This window comes from Orbicella franksi, chromosome 6, assembly GCF_964199315.1.
Source record: "Orbicella franksi chromosome 6, jaOrbFran1.1, whole genome shotgun sequence".
Classification (NCBI taxonomy): Eukaryota; Metazoa; Cnidaria; class Anthozoa; order Scleractinia; family Merulinidae; genus Orbicella; species Orbicella franksi.
In genome coordinates this window covers 19,687,602-19,704,630 of record NC_138150.1, presented here as the reverse complement: position 1 = coordinate 19,704,630, position 17,029 = coordinate 19,687,602, and the positions used below count along the sequence as shown (strand labels likewise).

The following is a 17,029-nucleotide window of genomic DNA, read 5'->3' as shown; positions in this document are numbered from 1 at the left end:
TTTTGATTGTGATAAGAAGCAGTGCAACACAACTTTATTTTTCATTGGAGTAGTAATATAAATAATAATTTATAAACAATAATTAGTAGCAATAAAAAATGAGATGTCATGTTTGTCAAATGTCAGTACTCAAGATGTGTTGATTCATAAAGCAGTGTCACTTGGGTTTGCTCATTTCTTCAAGCTCCTCTGCAAAGACAGTCTTCAGCGGCCCCAGAAGTTGAGGAACCTTTGAAAAATTACTTGAATGAATCTGGAAGATGAACAAAAAATAGTCAAACCATAAAGAAATTCTAAAAGAGGAAATTATACAAGGCAAACATATACTGAGCAATTAGTGCCTCACCATAATGGAGCAAATATGGTTATGGACCAAGCATAAGAAGAGTTGTCAGGATTTGGCCAAGTTGATTTTACGTGTTTATGGAGCGAGATGGAGGCTATGGTTATTGTGTTGTGCTTTTGGGCGAGACATATTGCATAATATACTCTCCATCATTATAGTGCCTCTCCATTCAGGAGCATTAATGGTACTGCAGACAGAATTATTGGGGTTGCCTGACAGGAATGCTTGGGAGTAACCAGCTGCAAAAGTGGTGAGGGGCAGAGTGGGATGGGGGTGTGCTCCTTCAGAGACGAGAGTTATTTGAGCATCAAGAGCTATGAGCCAGCTCTAGATCTTCAAAACTAGCCTCTAATACAGTGTGCAAATGCAGTTGTGTCCAATAGCCCAGCAGCCAGACTGGTGGCTCCTGTCCCTTGCTTACCCAATGGGCAAGTGAAGGAAGAAATGAAGGAAGGATGGAAGGAAGGAAGGTTAGATGCTTAAAAGGACATTCAAATCACAGCAGCAATGTAAGAGGTAAGATTGTTGCCAGTAATAATTTTCAAAATCAATTAATCATTCTACATGTCTATAATGTAATAAGAAGTTTCCTAGGAAAGGGGAGATTAGTGAGAAGAACATACAGGCAAGTGCATCATTATCATAGATAATACCAAAAACTGGTTTTCCCTGCACCCTGTTGAGTTTTACCTTCATGTGATCAAATGCAATCCCTGTGTACTTAGTAAACTGCTCACTGAACACAGGAATTTTGGGATAGCGTTGACTGAAATGATTTAACATAATAAACTTTGCATCCATTTTCACACCACTCTCAATTGCCTCTGTAGTTGTACTGAAATAAATAAGAAAATAAAAACAAAAATTTATGACAAGTTGAGAGAATCAAAACTAATTGAAGAAAAGGATACCCTTCCTAATTAGAGTTAGGTCCAGAGTGAAGGGTTTTTGCTAAACTAAACAAAAATTTCCTGAGGGAAATTCCATACTGGGTTGTGACATTTTTTTACAATTTGTTTATTTCAGTATTGAATACCTTATTTGATAATTACATTTTTTAAATTCAATTTGTTCATTAATATCTTAATATTTCTAAATCTATATAAGGATGCGTGCCACCTTTAATATTTTCAGTAGTACTGACTTTTCTCTTGCTTTGTGAATTATTTAAGTTCAAACCTGTGCTTTTTTGCAACAGCTTCAGCTTTCAATTCATCTTCAAGAGTGGCTTCATGAATAAGAAGGTCAGCATCTTTTCCTGAAATAAAAATTGAAAAGGATTTACGTAAGTGCGTACTGACTATAACTCAGTCCCAGTCAAACACCAGTATTTTCACCACCTCTACATCCTAATAATCTCTGTGACTTAAGAAATCTTGCAGCTTTTGTTATCATCCGGACTTAGAATCTAATGCTAGCTGTTGCTAACTGGTTTTCATTATTGGTTGAACCAGATTAATGTATCGGCCAGTGAAAATGTTAGCTATTCAAAACCACCAAAGAAACCTGACAAAATTGATGGTTCAGTTTAGCACAAAAAATCATAACCTTGTTACCAGCAGCTTTGACTGTTTTCCAGTATAGTGCCTTACCAGCCTCAATCAGTGCTGCGCATGGGCGTGTATCACCAGAGTATACAATCTTCCAGCCTCGCTGGTGTTTCAGTACCAAGCCATAGGCCTCAGGGCAGTGATCTACAGGAACTGTTAAAACCTAACATTGACAAAGTACTGTTTCAAAAACAATTTACTTGCAATAACAGTTATTAATCTGTAAGACAGTTTACCCTGATCATCTCAATAACACCATCAGTCTAAATGCTGTTGTCGTCATCACTGCTGTCATGATTAGCATCAGTAGCACCCACATCAACAAAATAATCAGTAATCTAGTAATCAGTGTCGACACTCTTAATGTCAGAGTCCCATAGAGGACCTCTGAGGGACTATAGAGGGTCGGAGATGCTTCTCCTTAGCAACAATGTTTGGTCACCCTTTCCCTCAACTGACAACATTCACTTGTAAATGCATTGTAATACAAATTTTCATAAAGATAAACTATATGTATAATTATTTTATGAGCAGAGCGAAATCTGGCAAATCTATGTTGAGTATTAAGTAGTTTGTTAACTACCCTCACTTATGCCCTAATTTACTTCCCTAAGGTTTATAATAATTGCAAAGCACACAATGTTGCAAGAAAAATATTTATGATGTGAGCGAGCCATGTACATGTAGTTGGTAATATTTGCCTAAGGGTAAATTTTACATGTACCTCTTTTGCATCTAGGTGGGTATTTACATTGAAGTAATCTTCATCTCTGTGCACGTTTAACTCCTTACTGTCCACAAACCTGTCAACAATCATTTGATTGCCAATAAAACATATTATTACCTGAATTAAAATCATCTGAGACAAATTTGTGGAGGAAGGATAAGAGGAAACGAGAACTTGGGAAGAGAGGGTGTGAAATACGATTCCCACTAGTACTGTCGTGGTAACCGGAAGGAATAGTGAAAAGTTCGCATATTGCATGATATTTTGCATATAGCACCAAGAGGTACATTGTACGAACCACTAAAAAATTATAAGCGTGTGCCCAGGAGTAAAAGGCATGAGAAGAGCAAAGTTAAGGCCCTCGTAGCCTCCCCCAATCCCTATTTCCAGTAATATAATGGCTATTAATTAGTTTAGAGGCAATCAGTAAATTATGCAAGGTCAAGATACTGACATATTTTTCTATACCTGGTCAGCTCCAACTGGTAACATCAGTGAGTCCCTCATTGTCCTTACCAGTGACCACATGAGGCACAAGGTTATGTCAGACTTTCAAGACTTAAAATTCCCGTGAAACTCACCGGTAATCTATGTCCTCACACCAGCTGTTGTACTCCTGCAGCCATTTCCCTATCTTGTCAGGACCAATGATTAACAGAGGGTCACCAGGAATCTCACTCTCGGCATTCTCCTAAAATTGAATGTTAAAATAATTTGCTGCTCTAAATGCAATCCTGGTAGGGTCACCCTTACCAAACAAAGAGTTATCCTATGGTCCTCCGAGGGGCAAATGACTCAAGCCTTTAAACAGCATGCTTATACAGAAACTGGAAAACTTTGACAGCAATTTTATACAACCTCACTTTTAACAACTTCAATTTTACTGAATTAAAAGAAAAATTTATTAATAACTAAAACATCTGATCAGCAAAACCAGAAAATTTGTCACAAATTTATCTGAAAATACTTAGCTATAGAAACATTTAGACTGATTTAGAGATTCAATGTCTGGATGTACCAGGAAGCTACGATATTATTAACAAGAATTAATAAGTATCTATAGGTAATCATACGAAAGTTCAGTGCAATGAAGGATTTACATTATGACTGACATTTGAAAATTCTCTTTGGTTTTGGTTTTACGACATTAATAGAAACCATTCTATGACTGAGAAAGTTATGAATGTGCGTCCATTAATCTGTTTGCACTGCAGTGCAAATTAAAAATTAACGATAAATTGGCCTGCTCCCAGTCAATTATGATGAATTTAAAAGTGAAGTTTATACTGAACATTTGCAATGTATATTCATGACTGACAACACTTACCATGGTGACTCTTTTCAGCAGAATACGAATGAGACCCTAAAACAGAGGAAGCAATATATCAATGAAAAAAGTTCTTATTATTGCCACATTAGATCCTCACAAGTGAAAACCTAAAGGAGCTCCTAATAATTATGTCAGGAATAGTACATTATGAAAACTTGGCCTAAATTTTTCAAGTCTGTTGTTTGTGGTCCATCTCAATCTTTCGCAGTGTTGACCATCCTACTTTATCACTGCTACGTCTTGCTGACGTAATAATTAACGATTAATTTGATGTTTTGTTCAATCAAAGTGAATTTCAGAAATAAATTATAGTAAACCCAGTGAAACTTGATAAACTATTCTAACAACACTCATAAAGGTGGCAGAATGTGCAAGTTGTATCAGCCTATTCAGCTTGAGAAAGTGGAATACTTTCTTCATCAGTATTCGAGAATCAGCAGGTATTTCATACAACCTCAAGGTAGCCAACTGAAGTTTGGGAAAATTACATTTACATCACATTAATTCATACCAAATGATGATCTGCATGTATGTGTGATATAAAAACACATTTAAGACGTAACAGCACACGGTCCACATATCTGCCATAATGCCGAAAGAGCTGACCATATGTTCCTTCACCACAGTCTAAGAGTATTGAACCTTCCTCACTGCACATGAAACCAAACAAGCAATCATCAATCTAAGTTATCCTTCATTTACTAATTAAATTGTCAGGCTAAAACCCCAAACAAGTGCACAAATGCATGAATTTACATGATATTTAAATTTGTCTTTCCATTCAGCATGAAGTTCTGCTTCCTGAGTGTACAATGTGTTTGCTGTAACTTTCTGACCTCGCAGTTTCTTTCAGTAAAAGCTTAAATAGCATCAGCCCTTTAGATGGCAGACTGCACTCTTCTGCTGTTTGTGACATCTGCTTGCAATCTGTCTTTTGCTCAGAATCAGGGAACTGGAGTAGGTGGAAGGGCTTAAGATGAGAAATACTGCCTTTTGCATTCATATTTGACATTATTTTGTAGTGAAAAATGTTTGGCAGTTAATCAATGACTGACGCATGGTGTATTCAAAACCCCATTTTATATCGTTAAAGATCATGAAACTTGATCCTCACATTTATTGTCGGTCTCTGATTCTATTTGGTTTCTGCCCTACATGTGTATTGATAATATGTAGATTTAACCAAGCCCAAAAGCAGAGCTCCTGATTGCAATAACTAACCACAAAGAAAAAAGAGGATTTGTTTTTCTTGGATCGGAAACTCAAAAATGATCAATTGTGAGCATGTAATTGTTCAGCGTGTGGTTTCACTATTTTTTCCACTTAAATTTTCACAAACTGCTGTCTGGAGATGATTATGCAAGGAATACGTCGGAAGAAAAGTCAAAAACAAGCCAGGGGTAAATCTGCACCAAAATTTTGCCTTTGCACGTACTCTCTCCTTCTCTTCAATGTAATAACCTGGGTGAACCCGCAATCCAACAAAAAAAAAAAAGTCCAGTCCCTGGTCAGCGGTCTACTTAAAAAAAACACACAACCTCTATGAGCTCTAAACCTGAGCCCACAATATGCTCATGTGATACTGGTCAGCAAATAGCTTGTTTTCAACAGCTGTCAATTAACCATAACATGGAAACCCAAAATTAAAGATATAGCTATCGTAATGGTGCTACTCTCTTATTTTTCAAGGTATTGGCAAATGAATGGACAAATGTAGGCAAAATCACGCAACAACCCAAACTTTTTAAATAGTTGGGTTACCAAATTTTCTAAGGTATGGGGCTCCGCTCGCACGCAGGAGCTCTGCTATAATTATTTTGATTGGGTTACGCATTTATGGGCTGCAATAAACACTTTTTAAAAATAACAATGTTGTACCCCCATAAAGGAACAGGTGTCATATTATGCCCCTTCTCTCCACAATGGTTACCTCTCTACAAAGGTCACTTTCCTTTGTCCCCAAGGTGGTTGTTGTGGGGAGGTTTGATGGTAACTATAAATGTGTCTGTCCCTTGAAGATGGATCCCCGCTTGTCTACTTACCTCATGTTAATTAAAGTTGAGCTAACATTCCTGTACTTTGATGGAATTGATGCTCCGGTTCCAAGAAAAACAACCTCATAGTCCTTATTTGTGACTTGACGACTTTTCACTCGAATTATTTCTTTCAGAGAATAACCAGTTTCTTCAGAAGTTAGGATAGGTACTCCAACTGCATCTAAGATTTCTTTGACTGGATTTTGAAATTTACTGAATAAATTTCTTTTTGGGCTTCTGATTAAGTCAGTTGATCCAGCAGCGCTGCTAGTCGACAGTGATCTGACTGAGGCGGCTGATGATGCAAATTCTCTTCTATCATGACCTTTTTCCACAAGGTCTGTTGCAACTGATTTCTTTAATTTACTGGCCAACATGGTTTGAGTTTCTTCAACAAGTGAGTCAAAATCTACCTTTTGCAGAGTTTCAGACCTATCAAATCCTTGTTGTTTGACTGGTCGCAGATGAAACTTGAGTAAGTTTTCTCCAGGAAAGCAGTTCTTTGGTAATTCATCTTTGGCAACTTCCTGAAATGAAATATTATTTATTTATTAATTTATCTTGAAAAGCAAGACATGATATTTAAAATGCTGATTACAGAAAGTCAGAATGACCTTGATGATTTTTTCAAGTTCATCTACAGGTTTGCTGGCTGACCAGTGATGTCAGTATGTCAACAATACCCATATCTGACTCATTCATGCGACCAACAAAGACTTTTTTACATCACAATTGATGGCCAACCATGGTATGTTAGGCCAACTGAGCACAAAAATTTTGTCTCACAAGTACTGTGCATCATTAAGAGCCAGTTAACATAGTTATCAACTCTAAACATTTCCTTAAAATTTTAGTTTTGGGAATAAAATTTGGTGGTACACTCAATACATATTGACCCCTGCTTCAGGCTATGAATGGAAGTTAACTCTCCCCCTAATAGAAAATATTCAAAGTACACTTATGCCATGATAAGGTCTGAAGTAGAGTTCTGTACCTGTCAACTCTCATGCCTTAGGTACGAGTCTCACACCTGCGGGCTGAAAACTTCAATCTCATCCCTCCAGACCAAAATTTCGTGCCTGGCTTAAAGATTTATTTGCAACCTTAACTTACACACTTACAAAAAATATGCAAACTCAAACCAATGGCAGAAAAGAAAGGTCTCTTTAAATGATGGCCCAATTCCCCCAATTCTTTGATTTTCAAGGAAAAGTCTGGTAACAGTGTCATGTTTGATGAAACATACCCCAGGATTGGGACTGGAAAATGTTCAATATGCCTTCAGAAGAAGTTAACAGGTATATACAGTTACTCTTCTTGATTATAGGGAGGTGCGGTGGCCTCGTGGTTAGTGCGCTAGTCTCCGGATCGAGTGGCCCGGGTTCGAGCCCTGGCCGGGGACATTGCATTATGTTCTTGGGTAAGACGCTTTTCTCTCACAGTGCCTCTCTCCACCCAGGTGTATAAATGGGTACCAGCGAACTTAATGCTGGTAACCCTGCGATGGACTAGCATCCCATCCAGGGGGGAGTAGAAATACTCCTAGTCGCTTCATGCTACAGAAACCGGGATAAGCTCTGGCCTGATGGGCCACTTGGCTCACATGCAGACTTTACCTTCTTGATTATCCCTGACCCCTGAAACCAGTTATCATACCCTAAAAGATACTTACAGGAATATCAGTTGCTTCCAGCAAGGGGAAAATCTCTGATTCAATGGAATGCAGTTTACACTGAACAGCTGCTTGTGAGTGAAACACCACAGGTGTGGCACACACATCTTTGTTTATTAACACATGAGACACATTTTTTCCAAACCTAGTAACAGAAGTTACAACATGATTGAGAAAATCACTCCATTATGATTGGCCACGAGCAGACCAATTTATTGCAGCTTTTTTTCAATTTCCATTGCAGTGCAAATTAACTCATCCGTGTTTGTAATTTTCTTAGTCATAAAATGAATGAGTAATCATATGAATTAGAGTGTAACTGTATCTTTCGAATTACACTTGCCTATAAAGGCTCATGCAATTTTGAGAGACTTTCAAATATCACTGTCTAACATAAATTGCACAATCTCATCAAAAATTGAAACACAACTGCAAAATTTAATTTGAATTTATACTTGACAGTTTAGGCTGTTGTTATCAGTAACCATAACCATACTCATCGTTTTAAAATAAAGGTTATCTATCTATCTATCTATCTATCTAACCATTAACACATTTTTATACAGTCATATTATTACATGAATGCTAATCTAGGGTGGCTTACCAAATGACATATCAAAAACTAATTTATGGGGAAATAATTTACTAAGAAGGGAACTACAGTTTCCTTTTTACAAATAACAAGTAACTGATTTCACAACAAAGCGAATTTTTACTTAATTCTTGATCACTTATACTCAAAACTGTTTGATTTCAGAGAGTTTTCAAGTCACTAAAGGTTCCTCAGTAACTTATGGGCTAGATAACTAGTAAAATCTGACGAACGTAATGATGCTATACATTAATGGCACTACATGTAATTGATTAAGAAAATAAATATTTCAATGTGGCTAAATATAATTCAGGCAAAGTTAGACTCGAGCCAATGCAGTCAGCGGTTTCTCCTTTGATTGTACGTGACCTGTGAGGCAGCCCTTAAGGGATTTGCAGGCCTCTTGTACTTCACTGCACTACATGTGCAGTTCTGTTAGCTGATCCTTGCAGATCATTTGCAGAGTGTGTTAGCCAATCTTTAGGGACTCTTGTACTAGATAATTGCAATACTAGTAAACAAAATTATTGATCTATCACCTTTTCCTCCACTCTTCATACTCTTTACTCTGAAACACTCTCATGGGGGTCAGATGCACCATAACCACAGGTGTTCTATTTGGCCCCTCCTCCCAGTACTGGCCTTCCCAGTGCTGGCGTAGCTGCTTATTAGACACAAGCGACGGAATGAATGCCAGTGTTGGACAATCGATGATTATGAAAACTGGACCAGGCTGACAAGGTCCTGTTACCTGCTCAGGTGTTATCTGAAAAACAAGTTCATCAACTCAGAAAAGAGTAAAATTGTAGTGACAAAAAATCAAGTGTGACCACTGTTTGAGAATGTTGAATCAGGTTTTGTAGAGGCTAGTAAGAGTGTTGGTCAAAGAGTGTTACTGAAACTTTCATTAACAGTCAGAACTTTAATTCAACTATGAAACATTGCAAAAATTGTTGAGAACCTTCAAACTGACCTGCCGTCCATCTTCTAATGTAACAGCTTTCCCTAATTGTAAATCAGCAAACAAAGGTCCTTTAGGGACACCTAGCTCTTTAGCTTTCTGGGGGAAAAACCTCCCTGGTAGAGAAGCAAGTTGACAGATGTAGCAAATAGATGAAGATGACTTAGAGTCTTGCTTCCATTTCTTGATTGATGGCTGTTCACTCTCATCACTTGAGGAGGTGGTGGTGGAGTCATCTGTTGATTTCACCCTCTCGTCTGCATGGCTTTCTAGATACAATATAATAGATATTTATGTGGGACAGACACAGGATTTTAGAGAAGGGGCGGCGAGATATGGACCGCCAAAGGCAGTCCTCTATAGGGATCCTGGGGAAAATTTTTTAAATTGAGGTCCTCAGAAATGGGATTTGCAGCATTCTGAGGCCTGAACCCCTGTTAGATCCACCCCAGTATTAGGAGTGGTAAATGGTAAATGCAAGACTTTGCGAGAAAGGGAGACTAGCGTTTTTCATTATGAGTATCAGACTTCAAAGTGCTTTATTTTAAAGCACTTTAAATGTGAGTGTGAGATATTCAGATTCTAAGACGTCCAGGCATCAGTTATTAAAACAAACAAAAGACTGAGGACTTTTAGACTTTCTCAGTCATGCAAAAAAAATCAAGACTCTGAAGCAGCTTTGTGACAAAAAACAAGACTGTGAGATGCACATAACCTCTAAAAAACAAGACTGTGAGACTTGTGAAATTCAAAAAAATTTTTGGGAGACCCATTGATAGTTTTTGAAATAGTATATCAAACACCAAGAAGAGAGTTGACATTATTGCATGCAGTGGAGTATTTTTGACAAACTTTGACGTGTTTGGGAATGCAGTCAAACACTCTCTTGAGTGTTTGATATACCTTCTAGATATAAACTAAAACTAAGGGGAGAACAGAGAAATAGAATCACAACAATTTGTTTTAATTAAGATCAGATATCCAAACACTGTTATGGTCAATGTGAGGGCAAAAAGTTGCAATTAATTTTTGCCGGATTTGTTTCCTTTGAGGATGAGCTTGACAAGGAAGTGAGATGGACATTTCTGAGTGAGTTCTTCTTTCAGGAGAACTCAGAATTCTTTTTCCAGTGGAAGCAGATAAGGAAAATAGATAATTAAAATAATATTTTTCCTCAATCTGAACTAAAAAATCCAAAACTATAAAACAGTAGCCTAAAAAACTCTTCTCTTCTCCCACTTGTTCCATAATGAAAACTGCCTTGTCAAGTTGGGTTCCTTAGTTAAAGATGATTTCCAGTCTGTACTGCGCAGTCTCACCACCCTAATGTTTATAAACATTTTAAATCTCACTTGATGGAATGCAAATCAATGTTATTTGTTACGAACCACATACCTTATCTTTGAGGCCTTTCAAATTCTTGTTTCCAACAGCTTCACTGATTTTTACTGCTGTGAAGCTGTTTCATCAAGTGATATGAGAAAGAACGAAGCTTAAAGCTTTGACTGCTTCGCATCCGTAATGGCAGTTGTTTCGAAACTTTGAATTTATTTCATGTAGGTAGTTGCAAAATGTTTACATTTTGTGACATCTTACACGAAACAAAACAAAAAACACAAACAAACTCTTGAGAGTGTGTAATACGGACTGGAAATCATCTTTAAATATTATTATTATTATCATTATCATCATCATCATCATCATCATCATTATCATTATCATTATCATTATCATTATCATTATCATTATCATTATCATTATCATTATCACTATCATTATTATTAACTATTATTATTCCATACTTCTCTTCTTTTACATCCCTCCCTGCCTCGACCTTCCCCTCCTTTTCTGACACCTTTAGACTCCAGTCTTACTTCATGAGAAACTACATAGTAATGTGAAGAACAAGCAGATAAAACAGCACTAACCATTTAAAAGAGCTGGCCATATTGTCAAATTCTCATCCTCATATTTCTCTCCTTCTCTTCCTGTGAATCCAGTGCAATCAAACTTCAACCTTTCATGGAAAAGAAAGAACCTTGTGGCATGGATAAATTGAGGTAAGTTGCTGGCTCCAAGCAGGCCAACATCTGATTTTCCATTGTCCCTCAGTGTCATTGCCAGTCCTGGCAATCCTCCAATGTATTCCCAACATATTCTTGTGAAGAAAATGTTATTTACTCTTGTGAGTCTAAGTTTGTGTTGGTTAAATAGTCTCTGAGTCCCCTCTCCACAGTTGAAAAGATATCTGGTGATGAAAAATTAAAAACGTTATATTTTAGTGACAATCAGTAGCATTCAGTAACAACCACTGGTGAGTCACTCCAAATAACAATATACATGTAAGTAAGAATTTTTTTAATTTCCCACTAAAAATCAAAATCTCATCATTTTTCTTCTAATGACACCAGTGCATCAATATTACGCAGTCTGGTAAGTCATGATATTGCTGATCAATTCTGTAGTTCAAAAAGTTAAGGCAGATTCTGACAGCGTAGGTTTTTCGTTGTTGGCACAGTTTGAAGTTTGCATTCGAGAGGTTCAAAATTTTGTCGGATCCTTTGAAAACAATAGGTCATGTTATAGTTATGTGCTTAATTACCTGGCCTAGGAATGCAAGCAAGGCTGGAGGTGATCTTGCTTTGATACAAACCTCTCTGCTTTTCTCATTTAAATGCCAACTAGTTAACATAAGAAAAACTTGATTTACACAACAAAAGCAGTGAGGTCTGTATCAAAACAAGGTCACCTCCAGCCTTGCTTGCATTCATAGGCCAGGCAGCTAGGCACATGACTGATGCTAAAAGCCAGACGTTGCCCTACATAGATACATGGAACAAGGGGGGGGGGGGGGGGGATGGAATACCTCTTAGAGGCACCTCGACCTACAAGCAGGACAGCTTAAGAAAAAACAGAGATCAAACATATTAAATGTAAGTCAAGCCATGTTTAAATCGACACACCTCTGGGAATCAGCAAAAAGAAACAACGATGGAGTTGTGTCCCGAGTTTCTGTTCCAAGTATTTGAAGAAAAACTTTAGCGGATGCTTTAGCACTAGTACTCAGTGAGACAGCCATAAGTTTACATCTCCTTTGACGTTGAATCCTGTTCAGTCTAGATAGTACTCTCATTCGCGGTGTAGAGGGAAAGAACGTGTAAAGATTTTACTTCGTGAATGTGGCTGCCATGTTGGATTTAATAATTTGTGGAAGCCAAATTGAATCATACATAGAGGAGATACCCTAGCCTCAAACGACTGCTGACATAGTTTCCAGTTTCTCCTCGGTTTTAACATGGCGGAGGAAGGCGGATTATTTTCATCCATATTAGACTAACTTTAATGTCCTTTGGAGGTGGAACAAACTCACGTTATGCATGAGAAGATTGATATGTGAACCATAAAGACAGGAATTTATCAACTAAACATACAGAAGTTGAGCTGGGCCTGAGGTGGACCACTACCACGTGCACACTTCTCAAGATTTTTTCCGTTTACTGACTCAGGTACTTTTCTGTTTTATAAGACAATCCCATTACTCCCATATTTATACTGCTCATTTATACCTTGGTCTTTAAAGAAGCTACGTCACGACGGCATGTTTTGAAAACAAATTTTTAGCCGTTATAGATCATTATAAACCACTGACCGGTTTGTACTTCGCAATGTTTCTTTATATCTTCGTCATTGGCCACCATTTTTGCTCATGTTCGATTGTTTAATGCGTTGTTTTAGAATTGGTACCTCTTAGGGGTGAACAAATATCAAGCCACGCCCACAAAACAGGACCTTGGTACCTCTTAGGGATTTCCCTCTAACACCCCCATCAGTTTTTGTATGGGGGTCCCCCCCTCCAGGACTTTGTCCTCATCTGGTCCCCCATTTCAATCCTTTCTGGGGCTAATGTTTCCAAGGAAATACTTGGTTTGATATTTAGCACTCCAAATCACTTTGGAGTTAATTTTCTTCTTTTCAGCTTCTAACATCAGTGCTGCGTGGCGTAACTATGCATTGCTTGGCTTAGGTTTGATTGTACTCTTGACTGGGCAAATGATGCATCTCTTTAATTTTCCGTTTCGCTCATGCATCCACTTGGAAGACTTGGAAATTTCCAATTCAAAGTATTTTAAGTGTACAAACATTATTTTGAAACTAATGTCAGTGCTACGCCACACAAACTAGTCTGCGGTATTTGTTATCAGTACGTGCGCAAGCATGCCATGTGTGGGCCGTTGTGTGTTTTTGAGTGTTTACGTTTGTGATTTTTGTAAGAGTCAGGTCATTCCGTGAGAAACAACAGTCAGACTCACTGGTATTGGCCGGAAAAAAATACAACTCAAGTTGTTTGATTGTACAGTCTAGTTTTCACGTCGTTAACACCTCGATAAATGAGAAATTTTGGCATTGTTTAATTACATTATACATAAAGACTGTGTTAAACTGGCCGGATATTATGGACAAATTGGCCTTTTATTGACATAAGACTTTTCTTGTAAAATCATTGAGGATTTTCTGGCCGTTGGTGGAGAGAACTATATCAAAGGTGTCAGGGTTTTCCGAGAAACGTTTCCAATTTCTCACATTTCTTCGCCATTTGTAAATTCCTTTCGTAAAGATCGATAAAGAACTGAAGTCCTCCATTGTTTATTTATTTTTTATTGATGTTCAAAAAATTTTCAATTACCTAATAACCAGAAACTTAGTTCGAGTGAGGGTAGTTCTGAAAAGAACTGTTGTTGATGACTGACGTTTCGACAACCTGAGCGGAAGTCATCTTCCAAGTTTGTCATCAGTCATTGGTGGGTTTTGATCCGTCTATTGTTAGTCAAATTGGTCGCTCTTTGGTCCGTCTATTGTTAGTCAAATTAAGTCGGTCTGTTGGAAGTCCGTTTGTCGGTTTCGTTTCCGTCATGGATAAGTCGTTTGTAGGGGCCGGTAGTTGTTGACATCTGTTAAGTGACAAACTTTACAGCCAATACCATCATGGCTAAACTGACCAATCATGTTCAACGGACCAGACTTAAAACATCATCGACTGACAAACACTATTCACCTGACTCTGAAGATGACTTCCGCTTAGGTTGTCGAAACGTCAGTCACCAACAACAGTTCTTTTCAGAGCTACTCTCACCCGGACGATCACACTACACGAACTACTGATACTCCTGGGTTCAAACCATTTACTAACCAGAAAATTAAGAGCAAAATGTTACATTCCAATTAAGTTTCATTTAATTTCTAATTTTTTTAAGAGAATTCTAAGACCCATGATGGATTAATCATCGCGACATTTGCAGCTCCCACGTCACTAAGACGCATTTGCGTTCACTTCTAGAAGTGTTACATGAGTAGGTCGGTACCGTTTGGGTAGAAATCTCGAGTACAGATCTAGAAATCCTTGTTTGAAAGCTGAATTACGCAATCCATACAGAATAGGATTGCACATACTGTTCAGATAGCTAAGAAGCAATGATACGATATCGACGGCGCGAGGTAAGGGCCTGGGATAATACACATCAAAAAACATGGTTATAGCAAATGGAGCCCAACAAATGACAAACAGCGCCACTACGAGAAGAATTGTGTTTGTCATCTTAGTTTCTTCCGGTGTTAGCTGAAACACGTCGGATTTCGATTTCAAATCCAGTTTGCAATGGCTTTGTCCGTTGATATGTGGTCTCTCCGCCATGTTTAAGTGTAGCTCACTCTCTGGATTGTGTCTGGTTTGAGTTTCCTTTACTACTGTAATCTCATGGAGACAGGTTCTGTCAGCAGGATCAGGCTGTTTTTGTTGAGGCGGTGGTGTGAGGTTATTCCTTGAAACCGCAATTCGCCTTTTCAAAGTCTTTGTAAACGTCAAAATGTTGTAATACGAAAAAGCCATCACGGAAAGAGGCCCGAAAAAGCAGACTGTGATCATGAAGTACATAAAGTACGCATTTGAAGGCCAGTAAACGAAACAGTAGGATTTTCCAGGAATGAAGCGGTATTCTGCCCAGCCGAAAAGCGGGGGAGAAGCCAAAGATACCGACACTACCCACACTGCAGCAGCGTAGAGCAAACTTTTCTTCTTCGAGAAAGTCGTTTTGTAAGTGTTCCACCTGACGATGTAAAAATATCGGTTGATGGCGATCATACCAAGAGACATCACAGATGCAATGAAGGATAAAATCGTGAAAAAGCCAAGCGCCACACAAACTGTGTCACCGAACAGCCAGCGTCCTGTAATGACCGTCACTACAGTGAACGGAATGCTTAGAACTGACACCATGATGTCTGCCGCGACCAGGTTTAGAATGTACAAGTTAGTGATTGTTTGAAGATCTTTGTTCTTGTAAACGATGATGTATAAGCTCAAGTTACCGATCAGGACCGCTAAACAAATGAAACAGAGGATCGTTACCTCTGAAACTGTGGCTAGCAGACTTAGCGACATTACGGAATTTTAAAATCCGGAAATCAAAAGTATATAATAAATTAGTGTTTTCGCTCGACCGTAAAAGCTTGTGTTCAACTTCTCTACTTCAATTCACTAGAAAACGAGAAAAAAAAGTTGTGAAAATGTCGTCCAGCAAAAGAGGACTAGTAGAGATCTCACTGTGACTGAATTCACAAACAAGGTACGCGAACTTTTAAATGCTTTGAAAGTCTTACTTTGTTTCCTTTCGATCAAATGGGCAATTTGAATGAAAATACACTTTAGGAAGACTATTTAGTTTTGCATTTGATCGAGAGACTATATAGTCAGTGAGGAAACAATTAAGGTTTATACATGTACCACAATAAATCCAAATGTATTTGCCACGGGAGAAATTGACGGCTCTTCAGCATGAACCACTGGCTCCGGGGGGACTCCTATAGGAAAAGGTCGGGGATGCTCGTGGGAAAAATTGAATTAACCCCCTAAAGGAAACCAATTTGAGCGTGGCTAGGGCTTTATTTGATCCCTAAAAGATACCACTTAAAACGGAATAGGCTTGATCACCAGCCGCTGTTCAGGAAACTGGGGAGCCCTCGCTAGTAGACTGGACTGGAAAGAGTGGTGAAATCTGAGCCTAGAAAAGGGAAAAAAACGTTTTTTATTATTCTGTCCACATTGAAGTGCACCCTAAAAGATTCGGCTAAAAATAATGGCGTTTCGTCTTGAACACCCTTAGTGAGACCAGAATCCTTGATTTACACCCCTAAGCGAGACAACAAGCATCCCCGACCTTTTCACATGGGAGTTCACCCCCCCCCCCCCCCCTCGGCCACCGGCTGGCTCATTAGTTTCTTTGGAAAGATAAAAACCACCTGGCTGATATACCATTAGACTAAAAAGCGTACGTGTTTCTTGCCGATGCTGATAGAACGGCAAAGGTTGCTCGCATTGTAAACTAAGGATATACGGTAACACTCACCTCTTGGATTTGAAAGATGGCCTAGGTGGAAATTATCTTTAATTAAAGTTCACATCCTGTGAAAAACTTTCGTGGCATACGACGTGGGTTTCGCAAGGGGGCGTTATGGAAAGGCAGCTTATTGAATTAATAAGCCAACACGACAATTTAGTAATTATAACCCTTTTGAACAAAGCTGCTGTATATCCGCCACTAGAGCTGAGCGTGTATGATTTCTTTGAATGCACTAATGTCCCCTACTCAGATGTAAATATTTTCCCTTTTTTATGCTGTATTCTAAACCAAATAGATGATGGTGCTCTTTTGTTTTCTAAGCAAATAATGTACTTTTGTGGTCAAGAAAAACTGCTGAACACACTCGGTTCCTTTCGTGAATCTACTAGTTTTTCTTAGGGAATTTACGAACGGGGGGTTT

The 17,029-nt window shown here is 38.4% G+C and overlaps 2 protein-coding genes across 2 annotated transcripts; both read right to left on the bottom strand.

The window, feature by feature from the left end:
• Positions 1-12: 12 nt before the first annotated feature.
• Positions 13-12,714, bottom strand: LOC145491193 (zinc phosphodiesterase ELAC protein 2-like). Its single transcript, XM_081470343.1, has 14 exons — positions 12,178-12,714; positions 11,143-11,462; positions 9,227-9,483; positions 8,793-9,019; positions 7,662-7,806; positions 5,996-6,516; positions 4,465-4,603; positions 3,951-3,986; positions 3,205-3,314; positions 2,621-2,699; positions 1,939-2,059; positions 1,526-1,604; positions 1,037-1,181; positions 13-253 (listed from the first exon to the last, which is right to left on the bottom strand). The coding sequence occupies exons 1-14, from the start codon at positions 12,345-12,347 to the stop codon at positions 158-160; spliced, it is 2,445 nt and encodes an 814-aa protein (XP_081326469.1). The 5' UTR covers positions 12,348-12,714; the 3' UTR covers positions 13-157.
• A 15-nt stretch (positions 12,715-12,729) lies between these two features.
• Positions 12,730-16,463, bottom strand: LOC145491195 (putative G-protein coupled receptor No18). The gene has a single exon (XM_081470345.1). It carries the CDS (start codon positions 15,648-15,650, stop codon positions 14,523-14,525), a length of 1,128 nt encoding a protein of 375 aa, XP_081326471.1. The 5' UTR covers positions 15,651-16,463; the 3' UTR covers positions 12,730-14,522.
• Between the last annotated feature and the right edge of the window lie 566 nt (positions 16,464-17,029).